Raw genomic sequence first — 17,108 nt, 5'->3', positions numbered from 1 at the left:
TTGCTCACTGAGCCCTCACATCACTGTGGTTTGAGCATAACCTGACTAATGAGCTGGAATAAACCTGTTAGTGCTCACAGTCTCACCCACCGTTTCTTCTTCAGATTGGTTTAATAGAAATGCAAAGTTCTGTGAAGAAACTTTTAAAACTCTAAACTGAGATAATAAAAAAATGAAAAAAATGGACAAGGATGAACAATGGTAAAAAGTAAATAAATAAAATGTATTATAATATACAGAACTTACCTAGAATATATTTTCTGAGACTAAGAAAAAAATCATGCAACATAATAAATGCATTACAATGAAAGTTTGATTTTGCTCTATTAAAAAAAGACTAGAAAAATAGTTTCATAAACATTCTTGGTGCTGTTTGGCCAAGAATTTGAATTAAGTAAGTAATCTCACTGCATTTAACAGGCTGTCAAAACAGGACTGATACGTTTGGATTTTTCCTGCTTTTAAATATGTAAAGTGTAAAATTATATCATGAACAATATCAAATCATTTTCTTTGATGCCCATTTATTTTCCTTCTGTAACAATAAGATAAATGCGAAATATTAAATTAAATTATAATTAATTATAATGAATGCAGTAATAACAAAACAGTAATAATAATAACATAAAAGAGCAATAAAAACAACATTTCCTGTTTTCAAAATTAAACTGTTGAAAATAATTACCCAAAAATTTACCATTGTTTAAATGCTCATGGACCTAACTGCAAATGAGTACAAATAATAAACACACGATGACACTATGTTTTTTTTTGTAATTTTTTAAAGAAATTACAAGGAAAGAAATTCTTAATGAAAAAGTGATGTAAAGTCATAAAAAGGGCATCTGCTTTAATTGTTTGTTTTTAAAATACGTTTTCAAAAAGTATTTACGATGATTTTTGTTTGCGGATTTTTTTGAAAGCAGGACTTTGCTGTAATGGAGTACTTTTACACTGAGTGAATACTGTTTCCACCGCTGTGTGTCACATGTGGAGAAATGAGACACAGAAACAGAGGCAGTAGAAGGGGGCGGGGCCAGCCCACATCTGGATGAAAAACATCTGGGCTCCCTCTCTCTTTCTCTGCGTACATGAGAGGCTCTCCGCTGACACCGGGGGCTGAAGACCGAAGCACCAACACACCGACTGACCGGGGTCCCCTGAGTTTCATCGACTTACTTTGCCGGAAGATGATGGCTCAGTGCTGGACGATTTGGACCGGGATCCTCGTCCTCCTGACTGCCTGTGAGTGCTGCCTGATTTCTGGGCTGTTTCTCTCTTTTCCTCGGAGCTGGAGGGCCGAGAGGAGGGCATGACAGAGAGGAGGGACGTTTTGTTTTGGAAAAGCTACTCAGATCCGTTATCTTGGTTGAATGACTATACAGCACATGAAGAAATACTCATGTGTTATCAAGTGAGAGTGGAAGATTCATGTAGCAATAAAAGTTGCAACGAAGGTATCAGATTCATGTAGCTTAGTTGCAGTGTCAACAGAGAAGTACACAAATATCATTCATGTAATTTAGTTTATCAGCTTTGTGTATTGTCAGCAGTCCACAAATATTATCAGCTCCATCAGCAGATAAGATGCTAAATGTGACTGTCTTCTGATTCAAACCATGGATCCTGAGCCATTAAAGTCTCAGCAGCATTTTCCTGTTTATTCTCTTTTAATCTCTCTCTGATACTCTAAAAGTCCTGAATGAAAAATGTTACCTAAGTAAAACGTAGTCTAAAACATAGTCTTAATTTAAACATATTCATTTAAATGTACTCAGTACAAAGATATGACCCATGTGAATATTACAGATGTTATGTACTCCTGAACATTGTGTTTTACACTATTTTACTCTTGCTGGTTGGAGTGGATTTGATTTATTTCATGTGGGATTCTAAATAATGTCTGCACCATTTCATATTCAAATACGTTTCTCAACAAATCAGTTCGCTTGACTTCCTGGTTTTCTAAGTCATAATATCAATAATTCAAACTTCAAAAAAGGCGAAATAAGTTGTTAAAATATTTCAAAATAAAAGCATGAAATGGTCAGCATTTTTGTTTTGGCAGTTATCGAAAAAGATATCTTTTCTATCAACAATCAAATTCCATTTCAGCTTTAGTCTTGTATATATTATATTTCTTGTTAGACATGGTTCAATCTATAGCAAAACATGCAGTAAAACAGACAGTAACTGCCTTCAAAATGCAGAAATGGATTCTCTTCTTGAGTAAATGTGCTTTCCACCATGGTCATTATGCATGCAGTTCCTGTTAAAGGGCAGCTTATTATCTCATATCTAACAAAGAGTGAGTGTATCTGAAAGTCCTCATGAATGGCTACACACACAGTCACATCTTGGCGCTGTTTAAGACATTGGAGAAGACACAGACTGGCACTAAAAGAAAGAGTGTGTTAATGCTTTTGGACACTTTTCTTGTACTTACAGAAGAAATTGAACAGAATACATATTTCAAAAAGATAAATTCCCAAACGAACAACAGTACAAAGGGAGTGCTGAAAAGAATCCACTTATGTGGGGATTTACAGACTTTTGTTTCTTTTGTGCACAAAATAATTCAAATCACATACAGACAGAATGTTAAACTGCATCTGACAACATGCTCCACAAAAAGCTGTCTAAGTCATCAGAGTAAAAAACAAAAAAGGCTGTTGTGTCAAATACAAATATCCTGTCACTTCAGTCTGATTTACTGCACATAGTGACAAATACAGCATCTCAAAGATGTCTCAGAGCACCATCCATGCATAAATATCAACTTTTCATTGTTCCAGTCTCTCATACAGCATGAGGTTGTTTTTAAAAAAAAATTGTTTTATGATTTTACTCACATTTGAGGAGCTTTTGTTTGCATCCAGATTTACTGCCTGTGTGAAAAGTGCAAAATGCTGAAATGTAGTATTGAACCCGTTGGTATGTTTCTTTAAATTTTAATTCAATGATGGGAATAAAGAACATGAGCAGTACTAGTCCCCAATCATGGAAGGGATTAATAACAAAAAGGAAAAGGTAAAGATTATGACCAAACAATAGCGATAAAAAAAAAAAATCCAGGCATATGAGGCAGGTTGGAGCAACTTAAAGTAGATCTTTAATTCAGTTGGAAGCAAGCATAAAACAATACTGACTTACAAGCTGATGTGCATGATTTAATTCGTTTATATGAGTCTCTGTTGTAGTCGTTCATTGTAATTTTTCTCTTAAATAATGTTTTGAAGATGAGAACACCAGAAACTCCCAACTCTGGAAACTACTCGTCTACTAATATTCTACTAAGTATTTATGTCGCCTCACTCAAATTCATCATTAAATTCAAAACAAACATTAATGGCTACTGGCTTCAACACAATCCTGTGGGACTCCTGCTTGTGTGTTTACTCACATTAATTAAGAGAAAAATTAGATGGTAAATTATGTAGCATAAATACTTTGCAAATCTGTAAACAATGATAGTTTTAAATTTCATAATAATGCAACAACGAAACAGTCTGTTATCTGGCTAGTTTCTCAGAGCCAAACTTGAAGTCTCTATGTTTATAGTCTTAGGACTAAGATAAGCCAGCAAGCTGCCGGCTGAATGCATCAGTAATTGGAACATTTAACCATGGATGCAAATGAAGGTATTTTACAAAATGTCAGACCTTTCTGTCAACATAATGTAAATAAAAATCAGTTTGTTTTGCGCGTGTTGCACATGAGTGCAACATGCATATGTGTATAAGCTTAAATCTCCTGTTTGTGTGTGTGTGTCTATCTGTGTGTGTGTCTTAAGTAAAGTTGGAGTTGTGATAGGGAGGGCCTCCTCCTCCGCCGAGTAGCATGGAGCGCTCACATTTCCCATGAGCCTTTGAGGGAGGAGTGTTGGATGCTAACTTGGCTCTCGATGCAGCTCACTTCTGGCTTCAATTTATTCCTGGAGGCACACACACACACACACACACACACACACACACACACACACACACACACACACACACACACACACACACACATATACTCACATGTGTGTACTTCTAACTCTTGAGGGTCTTAATGCAGTCCAGGCCACCTACCCTAACCTCAACCATATTATAGCTGCAGAGGGTGGGACAAGTATTTAGAACTTTTGCTTTAGTAATTCAATCATGTAAATGTCCTGTTACCAGTGAAATCACGCATGCGAAGCTTTACATAATTAAATACCAAAAAATAAAAGCACTTACCATGCATGATTAGTTATTTGCATTATGGCTATAAATGCATTAATATATTTATGTATTGCGGCTATAACAGATGCTGCCTGTAACTGCTGGATACTGCTGGGTAACATTATGACATGATAATACATCATCATTTACATGTTGATGTATTTTTACTCCAAACTATAATTAACCATTAAATAACATGATATTTACCTCTCAAATATTTGGGAGTGTGTTTAATATTGTGTGATATTTGTTGTGCTTATTCTACTTTGTTTTTGTAGGGTTACTGATATTTTAAATGGCCTTTTTAGGTATCCATGCTGTCACAGCTGCATGAGTATAAATGAATGATGGTGCAAGTAAGTGGTAGTAGCACTCGACCTGAAAGCAAACTATACTCTAGCCTACTTAATAACATTAGTTTGTTTTTTATTTTATATTACAATGATAGTATTATTAACATGTTATTAAAGTTAACATCATGTAATAGGTTTAGTTTTTGTATGATGTTAGACTTTGTATCTGAAAAAGTAAATTAACTGCAGACAGCCTTTGAAGACGGGTCCCTAAATTGGGACCAGTTGAAAGTTACTAACTTTCCACAAATGTCCACATACCCAGTCTCTAAAACTCGTACTGACCCTTACAAAGATAAACATTTGAGTACACGCAGAGCCTGTGATGCTGATTCAAGCTTTTTACATCCCAACTCTTTCTTCCTTTGTCTTCAGCCCAGTTTGGAAGAAACATCTGGAACTGCTTCGCCTTTGTGTGTGTGTGTGTGTGTGTGTGTGTGTGTGTGTGTGTGTGTGTGTGCGTGTATTTGTATGTGTATTTGTATGTGCATTTGTGTGTTACAGAGTTAATGAACTGCTGTGTGTTTATGTGTACTACTCTGTATGTGTGTGTAGAGCATTTCTAATTATAATGCATTGTGGTTGGGTTTGTGTGTGTAATTGAGTACATGTTTACATAGATATCCATGCAACACTGGGATTTCTATTTGTGTATGCCTGTGTCGTTGAGAGGACCCATTTTAGCTTTCCATTTTATGCCACTTTATGTTGTTACTACACACTTGAATTATAAATATCATACCCTGTACTCCACTCTACTTTTTACTTAATAATTTTTTACTGCTTCTGTTACTTTAGTTACTTTGTAGATGGTATAAAGACAGAACCTCAATATATATGAATTAAACTGCGCTGCAGAATGGCTACTTTGCATTTACATGACTTTTACCTTCAGCAGAACGTTTTTACACAGCAGCATCATTAAAACTTTGACTCTTCTGGGAATGCATGATATCATAAGTACAGCATGTTTGTTGCTTGGGCCATTATATCTGTGTCATCTGGGTGGGATGGCAATCTGGCAGAGCAACACACGCATATGCAAGCTCAAGCATAGTGTAAAGATATTCACTTACTCTACAGACAAATACACAACAACCACATAGTACAAATACCAAAGCCTAAAACCGCACACAAAGAAATAAAGTCTGCTTATTTCTTTGAGAGACTGCTTGCTAACAGTTTTCAGCTCCAAAGGGACACACCCATATCCTGCTCTAAGTCACATTCACTTTATGTAATTCTGTACGTGGCAGAGCTGATGCAGTAGGATGTTTTGAACTTTACTATGTTGGAACCTCCAGCTAAAACCGAGAACACAGCTGTCTGTTGCCCTCAACACTTTCAGCTGTCATTATATTATCACATATCACAAGCCTCAAAGCTAATCTCCTCTGTGACCTAAGCAATGTCATGCTATATGTACGCAATGTTATTAATGAAGTAGGATTTTTGGGTTACCAGTCAGGCAGGGGTTGACACAGAAGTCACATATGTCTTTTATGTTTCATGTAAAACCTTTTTTACTCTGTGCCACACTGATCCATTTCCATAAAAGTCATAACACTGTGTAAAAAGGAATTAAAAGCACAGTGCAATGATCTCTTAGTCATTTGATGCAGATTGTTAACTGAACATGTTAAATGCAGAAATGTTGATTTGATTTGATTTGAAAACAGATGGTACATCCCAGAAATAATTGGAATTGTTGCCAACAGGTGAGTAACACTAGCATCAAAGAGTGTTTCAGAAGTAAGGGTGGGAGGAGGTTAAGCAATGTGTGAGGAACTGTGCAGCCAAATAGTTGTATGTATGATATATAAAATCTAGAAGAATTAAAGGAAAGCTCGTTAAAGGATAATCCAATGAAATCCCCTTGTGAGAAGGGTATGAGGCTGGAAACCAGTACTGAAAGGCTTCAGCACGGCATTAAAATCAGACACACGCTCAGGAACACTTGTGAAAACAAAACGTGTGCGCACAAATGTAAGTTAAAGCTCTGCCATGCATTGCATATAAATGACATTTGTGGCCCATGGACTGATTTGAATGTCACATCCATCGGGCCAGAGATGAGTGACACCATTCACCTTGTGATCCATGGAGCACCAGCATATAAACAGTTTGAAAATGGTCTGCCTGTTTTAATTTTTATCCTAAGATATACTTTAGTGAATAAGTAGCATTTTTGTGCCTTTTTCAAATTGTGAAACCCGGATGAGATCACTAACTCCACTGCCTAAAACGTTTTATACCAGCGGTCCTCAATCCCCGGTAACGGTCCGTGAGTCGTTTGGTACCGGGCCGCGAGAGTTGAGGGTCAGGTGTGAAATTTGTGGTTTTCAGATTTTTCCTCATTAACTCGGTCTCCCTGGGTCTTTTCCCGTGTTGTAGTTGTGTCTTATTTTGAAATAAATGTTTACGCGTTGCCATAGCGACCAGAGAGCATTAAGGGACAGAGAGGACGACGTCACTCTCAGTGTTGTTGGCGCATTTCAGGAGGACGCTGCTAATAAAGTAACACAATTACACAGTGAATTTGCGTTTATTATTATATTTACAAAATACCACAGTTTTTGTCTTGGTCGTATCATTTTATTTTGTTGTATTCATCCGTGACACCTTAAAGGCCGGTCCGTGAAAATATTGTTTGACGTTAAACTGGTCCGTGGCGCAAGAAAGATTGGGGCCGGTGTTTTATACAACAGAATGGGAGTGGAAACAGGAAATAAACAGGGATCTTGTTAAAGCGTTGTGTTTGTCGACACCAACTTCATACTATATGTGTTTATACTAAACCATAAACCTCTGGTCCTGCAGCATAATTCCCACGGCTGCTACAGATGAGCTTTGGGGTTGGCTGAAATGACTCATGTTATTATTTTTCCTGCTGATTTCTGATTCATCCTTTTCTTACCCTGAAGGTCTTCCAGTTGATGTCCAGTCTTTAAGCCACCTGAGCTTCAATTTATGCAGGTGGTGTGAGGTATCCACGCCGGTGTGCGAAGGCAACATATGCTCCAGCAACTGCAACTTGAGCTCTTTCTGCAACACCACTGAAGAGATCTGCATGGCCATATGGTGAGACCCTTTTTGAGTAACTTATATTCCTATAATTTGTTTTGTCTGTCTTCTGTGGGGAAACTTACAGAGCCTATGACCTAACCTGTATATAGGTAACTACATGAGAAAATAGACACATGGTAGTTTTTACCTTTCTCAGTTTGATGTTTTCTAGCTGACTGTTTTGTTATTTGTTTAATACAGCACATCCTGAAGCCTCTAACATCCATAGAAATGCTATAAAATGACCATGCCCACATTGTTATTCTTCAGCACTGTCCCATGAGTCTGCAGATAAGAGAACAGTACAGCCGAGCTGGTTCAATATGGTGTCGATCAGTATTATGAAACATCCTGAAGTGATTTCTCTCAGCGTGCTACTGTTGGACTTAAATGAAAACACACACAGTCTCACACGCACGAACGCAAACAAAACATGTAACCACAGTTTGGCCTTTTTCATAGTTGTTGGTTAATTTTTCTATTAGAGAGAATCTCTGTAGCTTCAAAACTTCACGCCAGCTTTCTGCTGCTGCTTTCTTCATGACTGGAAAGTTTTTGCTGATTGGTAGTTTTGTTTGGATAGCAGTCCTACACTGTGATCCCCTCACTACACCCCCCCCCCCCTCTCATTTCCTGTGCACGTGAGCCAGCCTGACCCTCCCAGCTCTCTGAAGGAAACCAGCAATAGAGAACTGACAGAAGAAAAGAGGAGAAGAAAATTGGTTTATTCAGGGCAAATATACACAGTCTGTAGACTCTCTGTCAGGAACACGGTGTTTGTGTGAACTCCACTTCACTGGTGTCATCTTTGCATCAGTGGTGCAAAGATTCAAAACTCTGTTTACTCACGTACTGTAGCTCAGTGAAGGTTTGAGGTACTTTTATTTTCTGCTTTACTCTTTGATGTGTTTATTGGATGAAGATGAAAAAATACTACCAAAAATGGTCAAAAGCAACAACAAACAAACAACCCTACAGATTGTTGAACAGCTGGCTTGTGAGCAGACTTTGGGATGAGCTTAGAGATTGCTTTTATTAACATTATTAATAATGCAGTAGCCAGTAGCCAGTATTCTATTATTCTCTTGTATTGTAAAAAAGACCCCGGACTCAGGCCTCTTCAAGCGTTAGTTTATAGAAAACTACAAGACATGAGAACATCACCATGTAGCTGTGGTCTTGTACAAGCCCAAATCGGGTGTAATAAACAAATCAGTGATTCTCTGAAATGATTGTTTTTCAAAAGAAAAAAATGTTATAGTATAATAGCTTTAATAAAATTAGCTTAGATGCAAATTAACATTCCAGGAGTTAGTCTGTATGTTCTCCCTGTGCTCATGTAGTTTCCTAGCTTCCTTTCACAGTCCAAAGACATGTATATTAGGTTAACTGGTGATTGTAAGTTGTACATCGATGTTAGTTTGAATATTGTCTGTCTCTCTGAATTAGCCCAGCAGCAAACTCTCAACTCATCCTGGGTGTACTATACCTTTTGCCAGCTGGAAAACGCCCCAGCCCTGGCTGAACTGGATAAGTGGAGGAAGATGGGGTGCATTTTCTTTTTGGACAGTTACACATTAACATATTTAACAGCAGGGGTAATAGAAGGGCTGAACTTCCATCCACTTTCTTCTGCTTGTCCAGTCCATAGTGAGAGGGACTGGGTACATCCTCAACAGGTTGCTGGTCTGCAAGTCTCCTTGCTAGTCTCGTGACTGTCCTCAGTCAGTGCTGTCTTGATGACTGTATAAATGGCTTCAAAGATAAATGTATGAATGTAATAAATGGCAGAGCACAGAGCAGTGTTGACCTTCAGCTTTGTGATGCAATCCGTGGCTGTTCACAAGCCAAGTGGGCATGAAGTCTAAATCTGCTGAGCGTCAGGCTGGAAAGATGATGTCTCATCTCTCTCACATCAGCAGGATGTAAACTCCTCTTTAAGTAAAGCCAGTCACATGCATTACTTTCTAATGTTTCTAAGTTTTTTGTCTGCTCTTCCAGGAGGAAGGCAAACAACACAATGACAGTGTACACAATGTGTCACCACCCAAATCTGCCACTGGATGGTATCAGTCCTGACCTGCTGCAGACCTTCACTTCCAGGGAGTGTCGTATGGTCCCACAGGCTGCAAATGACTCCATGATGGTCTGTGGATGTCAGGGTGAACATGAATGTAACGACAAACTTGTCTTCGACAAGGGAGCAAATGGTGAAGAGAAGGAGGAACGAGGGAGTGTGGGAAAGAATAAATGCATGAAAAGATAAATATGTGAATATAATGAAATCCAGCTAGGTGGATGAATAGATAAAACAATGAACAGGTAGCTAAATCAGTGGTTAACTGATAAAATCCTCTGTTCCTGCAGGATTCTTACCGCTCCAAAGTAAGGATGTGATCCCTGTGGTAGTGGTTAGTTTGGTGCCCCCTATTCTGGTGGCCATAGTTGCCATTGCTGCCTTCTATTTCTACCGCATACGTCGTCCTGACAAACCAGCTCCGTCAGTATGCCCTGACTGGCCCACTAAACGCACCCCTGAGCTTTACCAGGCCTTGGATCTACCATGTGGGGGCCTGGGTGCTCAGGGAGAAGGTGGAGGAGGAGGTGTGACTGATGCTGAACAGGATGAGTCGAACACCAAGGTTCAACCTCTTAACAGTGACACTATCAGCGGTATGACCAGTTGGCAGGGCCAGCCAGCTGAACTGCTACCTATCAAACTGGATGTGCTGGTGGGGAAGGGGCGCTTTGCCGAAGTGTGGAGGGGATGGCTGCTCCAGGGCGAGAAAGGTGGAGTTAATAGCTATGAAACTGTGGCGGTGAAGGTGTTTCCGGATGTGGAGTACGCCTCATGGAGAAATGAATGCTCCATCTTTGCTGACCCCAAGCTACAGCACGATAATGTGATTCAGTTCCTAGCAGCTGAGGAAAGGGGCCTGTCGGGCCACACCCCACACACCTACTGGCTGGTTTTAGCCTATCACAGCCTAGGAAATCTGCAGGACTTCCTCACAGCTAACATATTGAGCTGGGAAGAACTTGTTGCCATGGCAGGCAGCATTGCTAAAGGATTAGCTCACCTTCATAGTGACACAACACCCAGTGGGCTACCAAAGGTAAATTTAACCTATCATCTTCTAAGATTTATTATTATTGATGGTCCCAACAAAGAGCTGAAGGGAATCCACCATGAAGTTTAGATTCAGTTCAATTCCATTTGTATAGCACCAAATAATAACAACAGTAGTCTCAAGATGCTTCAAAGGGAAAGGGAATGAGCCAGAATTTTAAACGACTTACTAACAATTAAACTACAATAGTGGTATCAAACACCGAAGCTGAAGACCCTATCTCCCATAGGAACCACAAGTAAGCCCACAGTCTGTGATAATATGTTGCTATAAGGTCTTTAAGATATTATTGAGCATGATTGTTCTAGAAAGAAATATAACTCCTGAAAATAATCAAATTAATTATTAGTCATCAAGTATTAACTTTGATTTTAGTACATTGCATGGATGAATTTTGAGTTGCATGGCTTTGATTAAATAAGTTGCAGTTATTCAAGGATTTGAACGCCAGCAATGAAATGTTTGTATGCTTTGTATGTTTATGAATTACCCCCTTTTTACATTACAAAGGTTTCAATGCCATTTACTAACTTCTAAAGCAGATTTAATGGAACAAATGCTGGCTGAGAGATTGCATTTACAAAGAAGCTGGTTAAAACTAGACTTGCTTAAGTGAAGCTTTGGCTCTATACGCACACCTACAGTCATTCATGAAATGCCAGATCAGATTTCTAACTTAGTCCTGACCACCGCACAGTACACTTAACCCACACTGGATACATATATGACTCAGGGTGATTATAGTGGTTATTATGCCAAAGGGAAGTGTGGCTAAAATCATTTGTTTACAACTCAGATAAACAACGGTAAAAAGTATACTTCGTCTTGGTTAGCCAAACACAAGGCCTATGCTCTTTAGCTTCTTCTTCTCTTTTTTTCAATCTTTGCTCTACAGCTTCTTCCTAATATCCAAACTTAAGGACACAAGTGTATATTCTTGCATTGCCAGGTAGTAGACTGCTGTATCTATGTCAGTAAATTAACAACACATAATTCACTGAACTCATAGAGGATGATAAGGTGCCCTTGTCAGACCAAGGCCTAAGCATATAATGCAATTTAATTACTGTTTCCTCCAGGTTCACATAGATTTGGACAAAGCCATTTAAATTGACAAATGCTAGCCAAGAAAACTCTACCAGCATATTTTAAATCAATGCTGCCTATTGTGAATGAAATCATGCATTGTTTGAAACCTCAAAGCCTCATGATTCATTGTATGGATGTGGACCATGATACAGATACCACAGCAGCAATATTTTCACAAAACAGATTTATCTCTATCTGATATGAATATATATGAATCTCTAGGATTGATTTTGGGCACAGTTTTTGGCTCCTTGCTGAAGTTGTTGTTTTGAGCATTGCTTGTTTTTGTAGGTACCAGTGGCCCATCGGGACCTCAAGAGCAGTAACATCCTGGTAAAGAGCAGGAAAGAGTGCGCACTGTGTGACTTTGGTCTGGCTTTAAGACTGGACCTGTCCCTTACAGTTGATGACTATGCCAACAGTGGACAGGTAATCTGTGCATATCTGTGCAGTTTGTGTTTGAATATTTTTATTAAATACACCCATGACCCAAACTATTATGCCTACCTGTCTGATGTGCTGTTTGCATGGCACCAAAAAAAGAGTTTATCATTCTGTCTAGGTGGGGACAGCTCGCTACATGGCTCCTGAGGTCCTTGAGTCCAGGGTGAACCTGGAGGATCTCGAGGCCTTTAAACAGATGGATGTTTATTCCATGGCTCTAGTGTTGTGGGAGATGGCCTCTCGATGCAATGCAATTGGAGGTATGTGTTCTTTTCTGTGTTTCTGTAGATCAAGAGAACAAATCCTTCATAGAGAGGACCTGCCACCCCATGTTTTTCACAGTTTAGGTTAAGGCCCAAGACCATACAAAGATGTGATGCCAGTCATTGTGCAGTCCTATGTTAAAAAAAGAAGGAGGTGATCAATCAGAGTCCAAAAGGAGGCTATGACCACAGAAGTAAACTAAATGTGTTCTGCTGTGCTTACCACAAGGAGGGAAAAAAGTAAAAGAAAACAAAACAGATTCAGTATGCAACCTTTGACTTACTGATATCCAACCCATGGAGACTTCCTTTATGAATGAAGAGGTGGAGTTAGTTTAGTTTTTTGGAGCCCGTTTGTATGTTTGCTTTGACTGGAAGTGAACCAAAACCAAAGTCTCTGACTTTCTCCAGTTGCTTCACGGCATAGCACCCCCTGGCTGTAATGCTCAGCCTGCTTCCTGCACTTTCTTTGTTTAAAACTGATCTTGCGTGGCCCAAAGTGCTTTCCTTGCCTACAGCTTGTGTGGTTGATATAGTTAGCATATGTAATTTGATACACAAATATAATGACATGTAATCTTTCTAAATCTGTAGGGTAAAAGTGCTTAATTCTGCTTTGCTTTCCACTGTTTTTTTCAAACGGGGAAAGACTAGATCTCTGTCTTATCAAAAAAAAAGGGAAAAAAAGAAAAAAAGAGGTGACGTGGGACAGATGTTCTTAGTTTTTTGCATGTGTCCAAAACCTCTTTGCACTCTTCACTGTTCTTTAGAGCTTAGCACAAAAACGGCGTGTTGACGTGTGCATAAAAGTGAAATGATGGCTACTGTCCCCGGAACTTGATTTAAGCATGACCTCCGGTTGAAGACTGAAATTTCGATCTTGGAAGTTTGCTCCAAAGTGTGGGGGGAGTGGTGCAGCTGAACTAAAGGTAGTCCCTGTGACAACAGCTGCAAGTTCAGTTACAGGTCAGACAACTCCCATTGCAGAAAAAAAAGTTTATGATAAATGTGTGTGTGTGTGTGCGTGTGTGTACGTGCATGCGTGTGTGTGTGTATTACTGCAGAGGTAAAGAGCTATGAGCCAGCATTTGGCTCCAAGGTTTGTGAGCAGCCCTGTGTGGATAGCATGAGAGATCTGGTGTTGAGAGACCGAGGACGTCCGGACATCCCACTAGCATGGACGCAGCACCAGGTCAGTAAAAAAGTAAAAGTGCAGTAAAAATCATGTAGAGACACAGACAAACTGAAAGTTTAGGCTTATGGCCACTGTCAACTGCCCACTCACAATTCAGCCAATCATATACCAGGAAATTCATTTTTTACATGGTTTATTTCAGGGTGTAAAAACTCACAAATCAATTACAAAGATATTCAAAATGTGCCTAATCGTGACCAAATCAGATTGTAAGAGTTGCTTGTTACAAGCTTATAGTCATCACTGTCTTCAAATGAAGCCTTTGGATCTAACGCTGATCTTCTTTAGGGGATGAACATCTTCTGTTCCACCATCACTGAGTGCTGGGATCACGACCCCGAGGCTAGGCTCACGGCTCACTGCGTGGTCGAGCGCTTCAGCGCCCTGGAGCAGGCGGAAGATGACGACAGGGTGGGAGACGAAGAAGACGAGGAAGAAGTAAGTCAGGAGTAAGAAGACGAGGTGAAACTCTGGCAAGAGAATGAAGCAGAGAGAAAAATAGACTTGGAGACGCCTCATGCTCCGTCTCCTCGAGGAGAGGAGATCTCTTTTCTTCCAGATTGAAAGGGAGGACATGCCTGAGGTTCACTGCTTCACACTGGTTTTCCCCCTAACGAGTCTTCATGGTTCGCTGTGTTTGCATTGTCGGAGAAACACGTGTTTTTTTCTGCTAATCTTCAATGAGACACTGATAGAGAATGAATTGTTAAGTCACTAAAACTGACAAGAATCTAAACCACAGTTACAGTTAAAGCAGTTTTTGACTGATAGTTAGGATTATCTAATTTGCCACAATAAGGATATTCAAAAAGTCAATATTAGCAAGAGTGGACCACTTCATAGACATTGCCCCAGTTTGCTCAGATGGAAGTTTAGCTCAGTCTCAACAGATGGGAATGGACCACTGGTGCAGACTGGAACATCTCAACATGGAGAGGGATTTTACACAAACTTTTAAACTCACAGTCGTATAGTCTGGAGAATCTTTAGGTAGTGTTATCTTTCTCAAATAAAATGTGAAGAAAATAAGTTTTCCCACAAGAATATATAAATAAATAGAACAAAATGGTCCAACATATAGTATGACAAACCTTTATATGAACCAAAGAATAATTCATTGTTGTGCAATTTGGTTGAACTTGTGTAAAGCAAAAAATCTATACCAGCAACCCCATGACTGCACTGTTGCCATTTTATATTGACTTCTAGAGAGACAATCATAAAGAAAAGAATGGCCCCAAATTTCATGTTTTTTAGACTGTACATTTTCTGAGATATTTCAAGCACACCCACTCTTGGTGCCATTTTTACCCCTTTGCTTTGTCGTGTAGTGATCTGGCAGTGCGAACACAGCCGTTGTCACCCAACAGAGGGATTTTGTTTATTACGAATTTGTGTGTTTTCTCTTTGTTGCTTCCTGGATGTTTCCAGCAAAAGACCAGAGGAGACAGAAATGAACCAAAGACTGACTGTGCCTTAAACGACAGACCTACTTCTTCGCAAACGTTTGCTGAGGATGTGACACCCGAATCAGTCATAGATCTGCTGGCAGTTGCTGATCGCTGAACAGTTTGAAAAAGATTTGATTTGTTGGAGCTGGTCTCCATTTTGTCACGGTATTATTCTTTTATACTGGCTGTGACATGTGACTTATCATTGCTATACTATAACCTACTACTGTAGGTCATGTGACTATAACCTACATTTATGAATAAACAGGAGAGAAAAATCTTTTTCCTGGTTTTATGTTTGTTTGATAAAAAAAATCTTAAAGAATAAATTTGACTTTTTTCATCTACACAGTTTCATCCCTTGGTGTATTTTCTTCTTTTCAATTACTTCTCTGAAAGACATTACTATAAATGCTAATAATATAAACTTATCTGCCACTCAATTCTATACATCTTGCTATCACTGGTTTGAACCCCTTTTTTGCTGTTTGAGTGGCCTCATATGGATTTAAAATAAGATTCTCCGAGGTGCTGGAAACATTTCTCTGAGATTTTGGTCCATGTTGACATGACAGCTTAAAAATAACCTACACACCATTACACCACCAGCAGAAGCCTAAACCGTTGATACAAGGGAGGATGGAGCCATGCATTTGCATTAATTACACCAAATTTCACAGCAGAAATTGAGACTCAGACCAGGGAACTTCTTTCCAATCTGGTGCTTGACTTTGGTGAGCCTGTGCAAATTGCAGTCCCAGTTTTCTGTCCTTTGCTGACAGGAGTGGCACCTGGTGTGGTCTTTTGCTGTTAGAACCCATCTGCTTGTGCTTTCAGAGATGCTCTTCTGCATACCTTGGATGTAACAAGCGGTTGCTTGAGTTACTGTTAACTTTCTATCAGTTTGAAGTGGTTTGCCTTTCTCCTCTGACCTCGGGCTTTTTGGCTTAAAGAACTGCCTCACACTGGATATTTTTTATTTTTCAGACCATTCTCTGTGAGCCCTGGAGAGGCTCTGTGGGAATATCCCAGTAGATCACCAGTTTATGAATTACTCAGACCAGCCTGTCTGGCACCACCAAGCATGCCACATTCAAAGTCACCTAAAATCACATTCTGATGCTTGTCTGTATACTTGAAGGCATTGAGTTCCTGCCGTGTGATTGGCTGATTAGATTTAGATTAGATCAGACATTTGCCTTAATGAGCATGTTATATACCCGAGAGTAAGGCTACGGGACGTGGAATAACAATGGTATAACAGGGAAAAGAAAAAGCCAAGCAGAACAAATTGTGAAAAACTAAGTTTAAATTAATAAAGGAGTCAACTCAAAAAGTCGGCAACACCGCTATTTCAACTAAACAAACGACATCCACAAACTAAAACACACCAAGGAAAGATAAAGGAGATGGTTAACCAAATTAAAGGTTCACTTCTGCTACCAGTGGATACCAGCTACTCATTAGAAGCTCAAAGAAAACAAAGTTTCATTAAGACAAGCTGAATACACCACTAATGCTCACTAAGAGGGGTCCACACACTGACTGAGCTGCTCTTTAGTAGCCAGCTGTGCACTGGCTCCTCAGGAGGGATGGATGGCAGCTGAGCTCCTGAATGACAATCTAGTGTCTAAAAACCTATATGTTGAAAAACAATATAGTATTGTTCATTATAAAAAATAAAGTTTTAAAACTTTTAAAACCATTTTTATGGTGGATACAAAGCTAAGTAACAATGTTTCTAGCTTGTTTCTATCTGACAAAAGATATTCCACCTAAAGATAATGCACCATATATAATAAAAATGATTATTTGTTTGAATTATCTATGTTCTGTTTTAGCCTACATTTGTTTACACTGAAAAAAAATATGCCCATTAGCCAGCAGAAGTTGTTGTGTACCTGTGAA

General features: G+C 39.2%; 1 protein-coding gene across 3 annotated transcripts; it reads left to right on the top strand.

Annotated features, from left to right (window-relative positions):
• Positions 1-1,066: 1,066 nt before the first annotated feature.
• tgfbr2l (transforming growth factor beta receptor-like) lies at positions 1,067-15,547 on the top strand. Of its 3 annotated transcripts, XM_085249640.1 has the most exons (9): positions 1,067-1,245; positions 7,486-7,642; positions 9,629-9,837; positions 9,995-10,743; positions 12,139-12,276; positions 12,410-12,551; positions 13,619-13,746; positions 14,038-14,187; positions 15,181-15,547. In XM_085249640.1, exons 1-9 carry the CDS (start codon positions 1,092-1,094, stop codon positions 15,313-15,315), a joined length of 1,962 nt encoding a protein of 653 aa, XP_085105766.1. In that variant the 5' UTR covers positions 1,067-1,091; the 3' UTR covers positions 15,316-15,547. The 3 variants fall into 3 exon arrangements, 2 of the variants coding, with proteins under 2 accessions (XP_085105766.1, XP_085105767.1); XR_014888975.1 differs by lacking the exons at positions 14,038-14,187; positions 15,181-15,547 and adding an exon at positions 13,325-13,483 and having other exon boundaries at positions 13,619-13,747; XM_085249641.1 differs by lacking the exons at positions 14,038-14,187; positions 15,181-15,547 and having other exon boundaries at positions 13,325-13,741.
• The last annotated feature ends 1,561 nt before the right edge of the window (positions 15,548-17,108 follow it).

Source organism: Mchenga conophoros, linkage group LG16, assembly GCF_057382185.1.
Source record: "Mchenga conophoros isolate Kocher_MC1m ecotype Shallow Benthic linkage group LG16, M_conophoros_male_GT1.1, whole genome shotgun sequence".
Lineage (NCBI taxonomy): Eukaryota > Metazoa > Chordata > Actinopteri > Cichliformes > Cichlidae > Mchenga > Mchenga conophoros.
Note: the sequence above shows the minus strand (reverse complement) of the source record. Positions and strands in the feature narration are given on the sequence as shown.

What these genes read in the sequence shown, in the direction of transcription:
- tgfbr2l (XM_085249640.1), top strand. Translation starts at nt 1,092, where the DNA reads ATGAGAGGCTCTCCGCTGACACCGGGGGCTGAAGACCGAAGCACCAAC. An exon ending in CTTCGACAAGGGAGCAAATG is followed by an intron (nt 9,838 to 9,994) that starts GTGAAGAGAAGG and finishes CTGTTCCTGCAG; the next exon opens with GATTCTTACCGCTCCAAAGT. An exon ending in ACTATGCCAACAGTGGACAG is followed by an intron (nt 12,277 to 12,409) that starts GTAATCTGTGCA and finishes CATTCTGTCTAG; the next exon opens with GTGGGGACAGCTCGCTACAT.